Here is a 14,622-nt window from a genome sequence, read left to right as displayed (position 1 = left end):
GTTAAAGACCCTGGAGCACAGCGTGGTGCGTTCAGGGTCCTGCAAACGGGGCCTGCAGATCCAGGTTCAGCCACTAGGTGTCAGCAGAAGGCAGCAGTTCTCTTTGGTTTGAACTTCCTTTGAATATTTGCTGCTAGTTTGTTATTTTTTTTTGCTTTAAACATTAATTGTTCTCTTTGAAATTCATCGTCATCATTCACGTTTGTCACTTTGAGTATTTATGAATTTACAAATAATAAGTTTGTATGAAAATGGTCCATAAAGTACTTTTGTTACTGTATTATTGCCCACAATCTCTTTAAAATCACTATTTTACACATAAGTTGGGGTCGAATGTTCGTGGGGCACATATCGAGTGTGTGTGTGTGTGTGTGTGTGTGTGTGTGTGTGTGTGTGTGTGTGGACACTGGTGCAGCAGAGCCAACAGAGGTTAAATACACTGTTCTATGGAGAGTCGTTGCATTTTCCTCATTAAAAATATAAAATAATTAGCAGAAAAGAATATAAATAGCATGTAAACTGGGCGAAGGAGCTCACAACTTTGATTTATCTGTAAAATCCTGCTTGTGTTTTTCAAAATAAAAGGTTTTTAGGGTTAAACACGATGTTCAGTTGACTTATGAGGCCAAAATGAAGCAGATATAGTTGATAAACGAGTGTAAAACAGTTGAAATGAAACTTCAGTAAAGAACAAAGACGTGTGTGGAGACGGGAGCTTGGATCTGTGACCTGCTCACACTGAGACGGAGATTGATTTCATGTTTTATGGCCCAGTTTATGATGATTTTGGATTTTGTTGCTAAAATATGTTTCATTAAAAAGATGAAAAATGAGAAACTGAACCTGTTTCTTTGTGAATCCTGGGAAAGAAGAAGCAACTTCATGTTCTGAGTCATAGACACACAAAAGTCCATCATCAGCGTAAATGTTGCTTAATGTAAACACTCCCTTTCATTCTGTTTACAACACACACACACGCACGCACGCACGCACGCGCGCGCACGCACGCACACGCACACACACACACACACACACACACACACACACACACACACACACACACACACACACACACACACACACACACACACACACACACACACACACACACACACACACACACACACACACACACACACACACACACACACACACACACACACGCACTGTCCCAGTTCTCACGGTGCCTCAGCGCTCCATTGATGTAATTAGAGAAACGGGGGAAGGTGGATTGATGGTGATGGAAGTGTGGCGGGTCACGTCCCTGAGGACTCCACGCTCCTCTGGGACTCCCCTCGTCTACACTCACATCCTTCCTCTCATCCTTCCTCTCATCCTTCCTCTCATCCTTCCTCTCATCCTTCCTCTGCACCGTCACATTAAACACAGCTCATGAAGCAGGTGTGACGGCAGTGACATGTGTCTAATCGGGCAGATCAGAACCGTTCCATGTGTTTTTATTGTTGCGCATTTCTGTGAAAAGATGGTTAAAGAGCAGGAAGCTCGAGCTGCTGCAGCTGCTTATATTTTTTATTATTATTATTATGGACTTGTGTGTGACAGGGAAAGAGCGCAGAGATGTGAGCTGGTTGCTGTGTTGGTGTGTTGGTGTGTTGGTGTGTTGCTGTGTTGCGTGTTGCTGTGTTGGTGTGTTGGTGTGTTGGTGTGTTGCTGTGTTGCTGTGTTGGTGTGTTGGTGTGTTGCTGTGTTGCTGTGTTGGTGTATTGCTGTGTTGCTGTGTTGGTGTGTTGGTGTGTTGTTGTGTTGCTGTGTTGCTGTGTTGGTGTGTTGCTGTGTTGGTGTGTTGCTGTGTGGTGGACCAGGGGAAATGGCTCCTTTGATGGTAAAGGTTGCCGACCGCTGGTCCAGAGCGACAGACAGACGTGAGCAGAGGGCCGGTGCAGTGCCGCCCCGTCTGCGTGTTTCCTCTGACGGTTGAACCCAAAGTGTTTCCTCTCTCCTCCTCTGCCTCCCTCTCTTCCTCGCAGGGAAACGTTCCAGGATCCAAAGCTGTGAAAAGCCTCCTGCGCGGTTTAACCGGCGTCTCGCTCGCCTCCTGACAAGAGTTGCCAGGGAAACTGTTGCTAGGGGAGCGTGGGCGGCGGCGGCGGCGGCGCGGCCTGAATCCCAGCACGCACACAGATCTACATGCACATGCACATTTATTTCTTTCCTCTTTGCATCAACGTACAATGAGTGAGCTGCAGACGCTCAGAGAGGATTTGGGGCAGTGCTGAGATTATGGTACGGCTCTTTGTCAGAATGAAGAGCCGCAAACATGAAAGAGCTGCAGAGACACAAGGAAGTGGAGATCAAAGGTTTGCAAAGGCCCTCAACAACCTCTCACTCTTGACTCTGACTCTGAATCACTGTGCAGCGGAGATTAACCAACCATCCCACCTGAAACAGTCTTCATCGACCAACGATGGCGGTGGAGGCGACCCTACAGCCTGGTATCACACATGCATCCAGGGTCACTTACAGAAATATACGCAACACAACCCCCTCAACCACCCACCCCCCATCCCGAGCCTTCGCAGCTTTCCCCCTCCTGGGCGAAAGGCTTGATCCGCAAGTGCACCTGTGATGGCCGCCGCCGGGCTGCCTGTCTGCGCGGGACCTTTTTCCCCTCACCCAATACGCGAAAGCACGTTGAGCCACTGGTGTTGAGTGAACTCTGCTCTCTTCTTGTACAGGAAAACATTTGAGTTGTTATTATAACCTGACTCTGGTTCTGAACTTGTCCTTGTGTCATGAGTTTTTCTAACAAATCGCTCCTTGGAGCCGGATCTCAAGATCTCCGACTTCCTCCAGGGTTTGGACCTGAAACCATGAATGGGGGGGGGGGGGTCCTGGACTCCTGATGTAGACCTCCACCCTGCTCAGTGTTACAACGAGTAGTTTGGTTTTTGAGAGGCCAGTGATCGGTGCTCAAGGCGCTTCACAGAGTCCAGGTTCATTCACACACACACACACACATGGTGGTGGTGAAGACTCAATAGAGCACTAACAAAGTCCAGACCTACTTCCACCAATGACTGGACCAGGACCAGGACCAGGACCAGGCTGGGACTGGACCAGCACTAACCAAGTCCAGACCTACTTCCACCAACGACATCATCGGCCTTGTGAGATGTTAAAGACCTGGATCTCACACCAGCTAGTTGTACCAGTCCCAGCCTGGTCCTGGTCCTGGTCCAGTCCCAGCCTGGTCCTGGTCCTGGTCCTGGTCCTGGTCAGATGCGTACATGAACTGATGAAGCCTCTTGGATGAGAGGTGAAACGTCTTCCTGACAAAGAACCAAGTCCAGTTGCTTTGGACTGAAATTGCTTTGAGGAGAACGACGACCTGGACACATGAGAACCTTCACAGGCTAAACTATGCAGTAGTCACAGCTGCTCTTGGGCAGACTGACGGGAGCGTGGCAGCTCATCAGCGCCTACGGCCCCTCGACCACCTCCTCACACACACGGCAGTAACACACACTCACGAGGAGAGGTGCGTGAAGTGTGACGACCCAGAAATAAGCAGCACACTTGATTGATATACTGTTATTATTTTCCCTTGTGCTAAATCTGCAGGGACGCTTACGATCAGCCAATTCCGTGGGCCAGCTGGACCCACGAGCTCGCCTGATTGGCTCACAGAACCAGGAAACGTTGTATGAATGATAGGAGCCAAGAGGGACCATATGGACCTACACACACACACACACACACACACACACACACACACACACACACACACACACACACACACACACACACACACACACACACACACACACACACACACACACACACACACACACACACACACACACACACACACACACACACACACACACACACACACACACACACACACACACACACACACACACACACTAACATTGGACCCCAGCTTATGTGTAAAATAGTGTTTTTAGAGCGATTTGGGGCGATAATGACACTGTTTATTCTGCAGAAAAGAGCTTTACGGACCGTTTTCATACACTGCCACTGAACAGGGGCCCAGGAGCCGCGGGTTGGAGACCCCTGGTCCAACACAATAGTCCCCTGTTGGTGATACAAACATGCAAGTGTGTGTGTAACCGTCACTATAGAATATATGCAGGTGTCAACATGTGCTACTGGTGTTTTCTTCTTCTGCGTGTTAAATTCCAGCAGCGACGTGCTAACAGCTAACACCAATCCAACAAACTCTGCTTCCTCGCGTTCATTCAAGAGCGTGCGACACATTTCCTCTCTCTCCCGACAAACGCACACACACACACACACACACACACACACACACACACACACACACACACACACACACACACACACACACACACACACACACACACACACACACACACACACACACACACACACACACACACACACACACACACACACACACACACACTCCCTGCTCCCACGCAGCACACAGTTATTTATACCACAGCCTTTTATTCCCAGCTCAAGTCTTTTTAATCTGAGGGCAACACCGCGTGTTTGTGAACAGGTGCTTCTTCCCTCAGTGACTCCGCTCAGTGAGTATTTACATCCGTCCATCAATCATCGCTGAAGTGCCGCGGCCGGCCTGCTCCACGCTGCATCCATCTGTGTTGATGAAGAGGAGGATTAAAGAGGTGGAGGAGGACTACAGAGGTGGAGGACAGACAGTGGGACTCATGTTTTCCTGCTGTCGTGTGTCATGTCTTCGCTCTCAGACAGGCAGCAGCCAATAGCGTTGGGTGTTGCTGGTTGCCAGGGTTGTCTGTTGTTGGGTGCAGCTACTTTAGGCTGGCACTGGGTGAAATGGAGTTAGCCAATCCTGCAGCTGCTTCTTTGTCCCAGCAGCTGAGTGAGCGGAGACGGGCAACAACCAGAGTCACTATAGGCCGAGCATTCACTCCATGGACTGAGAGAAAGGAGAGGAACGCCATTCAAACGCACGCCCACATGGCTACGCTGCTCCTTGATGCTAACATCACTTTCATCTGCACTTAGCTGGAACGGCTAATGCTAACGGCTAACGCTAACTGTCAGTCAAACTCCTCTAATCCTTGTTTTGATGCTGTGGTTTTCTGGAGGGGACGGGTTCAAACTGGCTCAAACAGACTCCGGTCTCCTGGAGCCACTGGGCCGGTGTTAAACATTTTCAAACCAGATAATGTTCGGTCTCAAGCCAAACACTGAACCGGACAGGTTTATCAAATTCTACCACGAGGTGTCGCTCTTGAACTCAGCAGCCGCATGAATGAGTGAGAAGCACCTCATCTCATCTCATCTTCAGCCTCTGATCCTGGATCAGGTCTCAGGGGCAGCAGCTCCAGCAGGGGACCCCAAACTTCCCTTTCCTGGGCCACATTAACCAGCTCTAACTGGGGGATCCTGAGGCGTTCCCAGGCCAGTGTGGAGATCTAATCTCTCCACCTGGTCCTGGGTCTTCCCCGAGGCCTCCTCCCAGCTGGACGTGCCTGGAACACCTCCCTAGGGAGGCTCCCAGGGTTCATCCTTACCAGATGATCCTGAACCACCTCTCGAGAAACACTTTGCTCGGGGTAAAGTAGTTTGTGTGAATTCTTCTGCACTTAAAGTGAAATTCTGGAGGACTGGAAGTGCTATTTGTTTGTCTACTTGTGTTTTGCTTTTGTTGTTGTTTTTGTTTGCTAGTTTTTTCTCTTTACAGTTACAGCAGCATTATTTGGAGCATGTGTGTGTGGGTATGTCTGTATCTGTGTTAAATCTTGGATCAAAGACTCGTTTGACAGCAGCTGCTCAAAAACAACCTGCCAGCGTTTGTTGGCCAAACAAACCGTCCCCACCTTCCAAAGCTTCACCGCGTGTCAGCTTTGGTGCTGCCGCTTGGTTTCATTCCTCACTCCTCTTCCTCTGCCCGTCTTCACTCCCTCTCCCAGCAGGCGGGGCCCACACCGCCCTCTGCACCAGCACGTGACCTCCCTCACAGACTCACTTGTCTTTCACCGGCTGCTAAATATGGAGCATGACCGGAACCGAGCGGGGGTGGCGAGGACAGAGAGAAAGACAAATGAAGCGAACGACGGAGACAAAAGGGTGAAAGTGAGAAAGCTAAAAAGGGGGAGGAAAGAAGAAGGGGGTGGGGTCGGGGCTGGGCTGGACGCCACATCCATCAGGCTCTCCAAGACCTACAGAGTCTGACAAAGTCCTGCAGATCCAAGTGCACCTCAGACCTGTGTGTGTGTGTGTGTGTGTGTGTGTGTGTAGGATGAAGGAATGTGTTTTAAATAATCCATATTTTAGCTTTACTCATCCTGGAGAGAATCTAAGCTCTAATGCTACCAGGCCAATTAAACATGGACACCTCCCGTCAGCCAAAGCCTGTCGTTCGTCATCTGTTTAAAAACAGATGAAAAATGAGTAAAAACTGATGAAAAATGAGTAAAAACAAATGAAAAATGAATAAAACAGATGAAAAATGAGTAAAAACTGATGAAAAATTAGTAAAAACTGATGAAAAATGAGTTAAAACAGATTCTGCTTCCTGGTTTCTTCTGTTTCCGGGTCTTAAGCCGCTGCAGTGGAGTGGGGAGCGTGCGCAGACGTGTGACCCGATAGTGAGAAAAGCACTGATTTGACCCGGGGGACGCTGTTTCCATGGTGATTGACCTGAACCTGAATATAATCAGGGTTAAACTACATAGAAACACTCTGAGTGCTGACGTTATACACGTACGTGTTTGGTTGCATTAGGATCAAAGCTCGTGTGGTCAGGATGTCCGTCCTTTCATTAGCGTGTCCACGGTGGACGCTGATGTTGGACCGTGTTGCGGCGTCCCTCCAGTTGCCATTCTTGACATTGTGATGTGGTGAGCAGCGGCCGGCCTTTATCCGACCCGCTCACTGGAGCAGGCGTCATCGTTTGGCTCGTGTAACTGATCCTAAAGTTAGACGTTTAAGTGTCTGTGTGTGGGCGTGTGTCGCTGAATGCAGCTTGTGACGTGCCCCCTTCTGTCTCCGCGTGTGAGACTGCGTGGAGGCGATTCATTCTCATTAAACCCTTGAACAAGCGAACGGTTTTGAGACCTCGGCCGACAGCTGGGCTCCATTAAAACGCCGTGTGTACGTTTGCAACTATGTGTGTGATGTGTTCTCTCGCTCGTCCAGAGCCTCATTACTACCTGAGGGAAAGAGTGGCCTTGTATGGGGAAGAAAAACAACCGAGAGCATGCGAGGCTGTGTGTGTGTGTGTGTGTGTGTGTGTGTGTGTGTGTGTGTGTGTTTGGTCCTTACCTTCTCTGCAGCTCCATCTCCTCTGGTGTGGGGCCATTCTGAACCTGGGGGCCCTGTCTGGGCAGCGTGGGGCCTGTAGGGGGCGACACACACACACACACACGCACACACACACACACACACACACACACACACACACACACACACACACGCACACACACACACACACACACACAGACACACACACACACATCCGTTAGATATTCAGCTGACATTCTCATGACTGAAAGACAGAGCCTTGAAAAGCAGACAAGCGAGACCAGATCCAGAATTGTTCAACGATGGAGGAAGAGTCGACGTGAAACTACATAATAATCAGAACAGAGTCGTACTCACACACTAGTTGGGATGAGTTTTAACAAACCCAGCACAGTATGGTATTTAGAAATGCACTGTCATTGTTGATGTATGGTGCTGGTCAAGGAAACACACACCTCGTCCTGACTAGACCCTCTTTAGCGCGCACTCACACTGTCCTTCCGCACCGGGCCAAAACAGGTTTTTCAGCTAAAGCCTGGTTCCTTTGACCAGTGTGAGTGCAACCGCTCCACGCATAACTGCGGCCAGCTGGCCGTCCACGGCCCGTTTGGGAGAGGTGGGCTTTTGTAAAGCACATTGCACAGTGTACGAGCACGAGGCCTACGGCGGTTCTGAGATCATTTCCTGTGCGCCTGTTGGGACGTAGAAAAAAGAAGGAGGGACCATGCGCGGACATTTCAAACAATGGCGGTGAAAGGTTCACGTTGGTGTGATGCGGAGGTGGAGTGTTTACTGCAGATTTGGTCGATGAAAAGATTCAAAAACAGTCGACAAGACGCACAAAAACTCAGAGGTCTACGGAAAGATCTGGAAACAAAGCAACGCATCGCCATGACGTCATCAATGCGTGTGACGTGTTACGGCGTGATGACGTACAGGCAGCAAGAAGCATTCTCCGAGGCCCAGGTAGTGTGAGTACAAACGGGCCTGGAGGGGGGGACAAGGACCCTAAAGCACGGGGCACGGGACGGAGGCACAGTGTGAGTGCGCCCTCAGAGTTGTGTTTTGCCTGCATGCTGCACACCGTCAGTGGTTCTAAACACCAGTTCATCTAAGGAAATGAAGCAGGTACAGAAGGTGTTTGCATGCAGACAGACAGACAGAGGCAGCCTTCTGCGTTTTATCCCACACCACAGTTTAAATGAACCCGTGAGCGTTTCCCTGAGCAGCTGCTTCTGCACCGGGGCCGTCACAAACACCAGGTTTGTTCCTGACAAACCGTGAAACACTGACAACAACAGACACAACACACGTAACACACAAAGACGGGTGTAGCCGACGTGGCGTCACTCATTGTTTCATGGACTTTTGGAGCCTAGAGTTTGGCATTTTGGCCTTCAAAAGCTGTTTTTTGAAACCGGATGTGACCTTATTTGGCTTAGAGGGAGGAGCTAAGACGGCACAGCGCTTAGCCTTATGCTAAAGAAGGGGGCTCCTTCTTTAGCACGACCAGCTAATGCTAGCTAGCTCATACTAGCTTTGTTAGCAAGCAACCAAACCCTGAATAAGATTTTTTAGGCGAACGATAAGTTACAACTTAACTCTGATAAAGTGAAAACACACTGTAAGAGGGTCAAAGTCCTGAGAATTTAAGACAGACAACACCCATAAACATTAGCCTCGTTAGCCCATCCTGATCTCGGAGATCCGTTGTGTTTTAAACCAGTATTTTTCACCATTTCCCAAAAGATCTCCAAACCAGAGTTCAGATGGATCTGCTGAGACCATGAGGCTTAATCCATCTGGAGGTTACCAAAAGCAATTTTACGGCTATTTGAATGTACACAGCGCCGTTGATACACACTGCCAAGCCTCTGTCCGGTCAATCACAAGGTAACCACACCCCTAAAGCATTAGAGCATAGCATTAGCATTAGAGAGAATGCAGCTTTAAGGCACTTCACCATTGACTTCACTTTTCAGACCTGGAAGCTACATCCATCTCTTTTATACAGTGATACCACCCAATGTCATTTACACCGGCTGCTAATGAGCTGTCCACCATGTTGTTCCTGCAGAACCTGAGCAGGACCAGCATGGTGCTCCTTCTCCCTCTGTAGACGATAAGGGAGCAGGTTTGACTGCATTAGCATTCAGCCGAGTGTGAACCGTCTGAGCAGACAGACCGATAAGCCCGGCAGAATCTGGGCTGCAGCCCGGCTGACGACTCTCGCTGAATACCAACCTGCTCGCACTGTTGTTTTTATTCATTAAGACCTTTGGAACCTCAGTGGGACCAATTTCTGCCACCAGCAAATGTGCAAAATAAGACAAACAAGACCGGAGACACGATGAGGGTTTTCTTTAAACCAGAGAAGAGCAGGTAAAGCTGTGAATCACTGAAGAAGATGAACGCAGAGACACAGAGACACAGAGACACAGAGACACAGACGATAAAGAAGGCTCGTGTAGTCCTGGGCTAATCACGAGTAAGTGCTGACTCATGACAAGAGTTACTGGAAAACCAGTCTACTGTCCACCGGCGGTGTCAGCACAGAGACTCCTGTGATGAGTCAGCACTGACATCAGGAAACTTACTGGTTTCAAATGACAAGAGTGTGAAAACACCTCAGACCGTAGACGTGAGCAGAAAATCATTCTTCTTCAACCCAAGACGGTTTTCTCTTACACCTACAGAGCGTCACGCTACAAAGCAACACTCACAGGTGAACATAGGATATCAGTCCACTCAAACACACACTCATAGTAAATAAATACTATCAAAGGAGCACACTATTTAGTTTTTACAAGGTCCTTATTCTGAGAAACTATCATCGCCCTCTTAAAATGCCCCTCTGCTTCAACGAGTTTTAGAGAAACTGGAACTTTATTCCATTTAATTGCAGCTGTGTATAAAAACGTATTTCTGCCTGTTGTTGTGGTGCAGACAGACGTCTGACGGTGCTGCTGGTCAACTCAATCCGTCTGTGGCTCCAATATTTACGCAAGCTTCTTCTCAGACACTAAAGAATGTGTGTTTACCAGCCTTGACAGCGACGCTGGTATCGTTTTCACCTTGTGTGTCTGTGTGTGTTGGAGTCATCGTGACAAGATGTGCTCCCGGAGACACCGACTGTAACAGGAACTACCGCAGAGGAGGCTTTAAATCCTTCGCCAGGTGTTTATACGTCTGTGTGTCTGTCTTTCTGTGGAGAGACTTTGTCACGAGAAACTTTACTGTAGCTGAGATCAAAGTTAAGACTGAGTTTGGAAATGGTTGCGATCAGAGCACGGGTGGTTGGATGAGGTGGGTCAGAAAGTGAAGAAGGGGCCTTTGAGCCTCCACTTTACGCCACTGGCTCGATAACTGTGCAAGACGCAGTCATGAAACGTTACAGGTTTTTAGTGGAGATCAACATAGGTGTGGTTAGAGCCAGGGTGGTGGAGGTTGTGGGGTGATAATAGGGAAGGTGCCATAACCCCACCCCCACTTTACACTCCTGGTCCTTTTGCCGTTTTGACCGGTGTAGTCGCATCATTTTTTATAAGAAGCAAAGACCAATGCAGGTTTATAAGTGAAACTCTGTCACATCACTGTGTTTGTAGTTCATAACAGTGGCTACTACAGACCAGTCACCAGTCAAGGGCCTGTTAAGATCGCATAGCTCGCATAAAAAGCTGGGCAGCAGTTTAGAAATCAAGGTGATGGTTTGAGAAGTCGCAGTTACAGAGACAATAGGCCCGTTCCCACCCTACGGTAAAAACAGATACGGACCCTTTCGTCTGGTCCCGGAGGTCATTATTCAAGATTCAAGATTCAAGATTCAAGAAGCTTTATTTATCCCGAGGGAAATTATTGTGCAACAGTTTCGATACAAAGGCGGAAAAGGATCAGAGTAACAATAAGCATAAACATAAATCAAATCAAAATAAAGCTAACGTCAGATAAATCAAGCAATGAACCAAGTGTGACAGAGTGCAACAGACGTCGTGGTTAAGCGTCTATGTCAGAGCAATACCACTGGGAATCGAGCGGCAGTATAGAGTCAGTCGAAGCATTCGTGAAAATCAACGAAGAAGAAGAAGAAGGATAAGTAGAGGTGGACGTCCTAAAGTATTGAAGGTCCTTTCATCATCAGCTCTCTCATCGACAAAACCAAAGAAAGAATCTCTCCATTAAGGCGTCAGTGACATCGCCTCGTTCACTTTCTGCTCCTTTTTGGATAAACAGCAAAATCACCTCCTCTACAGACGCCATGTTTGTGATCATCGGCTCTGCCCTCTAGAGGATACGTTGGTAACAGGACAGAGGGATGAAGGGCAGCACCGGAGACAAGGTTTGGGACGAACGGATGAATTTCGTCCAGATCAGGACGGATGAATCCACCTGAAATCGTTCATCGGAAACTCTGAACTCGGACACCTTGGAAGCCAATCTGACCTCTACTCCAGAACATTCAGGAGCTTTTCCAACAGCAGGAACTGAAAGGTATGATGATGTACAGCATCTCGAGGGGCAGAGAACAACCATTCCTACATCTCGCTCTTTATCTACCAAGATTATCCAAATCACCTCATCTTATTACCCTCAATTGAAACCTTATTGAAATAAGCCGAGTCCACGGGCAGTCATATCCGCCGCTGTAATTGACGCGGCCTCTCGTCTCCATCTTCCGCTGCCTGTGGATGTAATTGTGTTACTGTTCGCTCTAATAGAGCTTATGTGCTAATGACAGAACACAGACAGCAGCCAACAGGGCGGGAGGGAAGACTGAAGATCAGATAAACGGGCGCGTCATTTCCCTATTAGACCCAGCTTTTTATTACACATTGTATTATTCACCTAGTTCAACACAAGCTACTGTCATTGAAGGCATCTAATGTTTCTAAATGTGAATGTCACAGCAGCCTCTAGACCCACTGACTCTGGAGGTACTTTTCCCTTCTCGTCAAATGGAAGCTCGAAAAAGATGTGGATTGATTCATTGACCCAAGACAACAGCACTTAGGCTCGGCCCGCTTCCAAAAACACTATCTGACACAACAAAGGGATAGAAAAGCTAAAGAAAGCTTCACAAACAGCATCAGACAGAACAAAGAGAAGCGGACGCTGCTACTGTCTGTTATAGTTCACAGGACTGATGTTAAGAACTACTTTAAATAAGAACGTTTTCCAGCTGACCTCAACATTAAAGGTTGAATCTGTAGAATGATCAGAACAGCTCCATCTAGAGTCTCCAGATCGTTGTCTCAACAACAAAAAAGAAGTCCAGCAGTGGGGTTGCCAGGTTGGTCAGACCCGGCCCAGTAGCTCCAGGAGACCGGAGTCTGTTTGAGCCTGTTTGAACCCGTCCCCTCCAGAAAATCACAGCATCAAAACAAGGATTAGAGGAGTTTGACTGACAGTTAGCGTTAGCCGTTAGCGTTAGCCGTTCCAGCTAAGTGCAGATGAAAGTGATGTTAGCATCAAGGAGCAGCGTAGCCATGTGGGCGTGCGTTTGAATGGCGTTCCTCTCCTTTCTCTCAGTCCATGGAGTGAATGCTCGGCCTATAGTGACTCTGGTTGTTGCCCGTCTCCGCTCACTCAGCTGCTGGGACAAAGAAGCAGCTGCAGGATTGGCTAACTCCATTTCACCCAGTGCCAGCCTACAGTAGCTGCACCCAACAACAGACAACCCTGGCAACCAGCAACGCCCAACGCTATTGGCTGCTACCATGGAAACACAACGGGACAGGAAGTCATTGTCAAAATATTTGAAAAGCAATAATTTAATTCTGTTCCCCTCAAAACGTCCCGTGGCTGGGCTATTTTTTTTTTAAGAATATAGCTTTTAATAAAGATTCTACAACCTTTAAAGTCTCCTTAAACGCGCTCAGGTTAAACCAACGACAGACGTCTGTTCCCAGCGCTCTCGTGTACCTACATGAAGGCAGCGTCAGCGTGGGCCTCCTCTGGCAGCAAACGTAGCACCACAGTCCGTGTGGGGCCCCGTCTGACCCGTTTCCAGGCCTCAGTGCAACCACCGCCCTGCTGCCGGCTCCCCCGGCACAATCCTGGGAGCTCACATACAGAACCATCGTTCAGGCTTCTGCGGAGGTTCTTCTTTCAATTTCCTGTGCCTCAGCCCCGCATTATACACCCGGCTGGAGGTGGAGGTGGAACAATAACCTAATAATAATAACACATACTGAGCCCGTCTTCTGTTGCAGTAGCCAGTCAAGTTCTTTATCCTCTGATGTCTTAATATTCTGATGGTGCGCCTTAAAAAGATGAAGCTGAAATGCCTGGCGTGGTCGCTCTTTGTGCCGCGTCTCCGGTAGATTTAAATTGATGGAAACAAAGGAAGAGAAGAAGGAGGGAGAGAGGAAGGGAGGGATGAACATAAGAGGCAGAGAGGGAGAGAAAGACGGAGAATCAGAGCCGGACAGAGAAACAGATAGAGGAGAAACAAAGTGACGTAAGACAGTGAGAGAGAGAGAGAGAGAGAGAGAGAGAGAGAGAAAGAGAGAGAGAGAGAGAGAGAGAGAGAGAGAGAGAGAGAGAGAGAGAGAGAGAGAGAGAGAGAGAGAGAGAGATGTGGCGGGACTCTACCTGATGGGTAGGTCGGCCACTTTGTACTTCCTGGAACCAATCTATTATTCATACGCTGGATACAGAGAAGGACCTCTGCATCATTACCAGAGTGTGTATGTAGGGACGCAGTGAAGGAGACTCCATGTCTTTTATTTCAATTATTCACTGAGACCCCAGGAAGTCAGCAGTAAACATACCAGAGGGGCTGGGGGGTGTTGATGATACTAGGGTTTAAAAGTTGATACCCACACCCAGGAAAATACTCGTAATACTTTTCGATACCACCGGGAGAAAATCTATTTAAAACAAAGATTAAAAGAATACAAACATCAATAACAAAACTTTAAAAAGTTGTCAAATATGTTCAAACCCTCTGTGTTTGTTTTCATTATTATCATTATTATAATTTCATCATTTAAGGGCGCACTCCCACTGTGCCTCCGTCCCGTGCCCCAGCACGTTCCACGGCTAAAGTCTGGTTCCTTTGACCAGTGTGAGTGCAACCGTACCACGCATAGCTGCGGCCAGCTTGCCGTCCACGGCCCGTTTGGGAGAGGTGGGCTTTTGTAAAGCACGTTTGCACATGTACGAGGACGAGCGTGCAAGTGTACGAGCACGAGGCCTACGGCGGTTCTGGGGTCATTTCCTGTGCGCCTGTTGGGGCGTAGAAAAAAGAAGGAGGGACCATGCGCGGACATTTCAAACAATGGTGGTGAAAGGTTCACGTTGGTGTGATGCGGAGGTGGAGTGTTTACTGCAGATTTGGTCGATGAAAAGATTCAAAAACAGTCGACAAGACGCACAAAA

The 14,622-nt window shown here is 48.4% G+C and overlaps 1 protein-coding gene across 1 annotated transcript in view; it reads right to left on the bottom strand.

The window, feature by feature from the left end:
• The window catches only part of enah (ENAH actin regulator), a gene marked incomplete at its 5' end in the record, with an annotated part of 41,033 nt that extends 27,714 nt beyond the window's left edge, over positions 1–13,319 (bottom strand). Inside the window, 2 exon segments of the mRNA XM_083933945.1 lie at positions 7,264–7,336; positions 13,166–13,319. Of these exon segments, the coding sequence (XP_083790071.1) occupies positions 7,264–7,336; positions 13,166–13,319 (227 nt within the window).
• Between the last annotated feature and the right edge of the window lie 1,303 nt (positions 13,320–14,622).

This window comes from Echiichthys vipera (genome assembly GCF_963691815.1).
Source record: "Echiichthys vipera genome assembly, chromosome: 19".
Classification (NCBI taxonomy): Eukaryota; Metazoa; Chordata; class Actinopteri; order Perciformes; family Trachinidae; genus Echiichthys; species Echiichthys vipera.
This window is presented reverse-complemented; position numbering and strand designations above follow the sequence as displayed.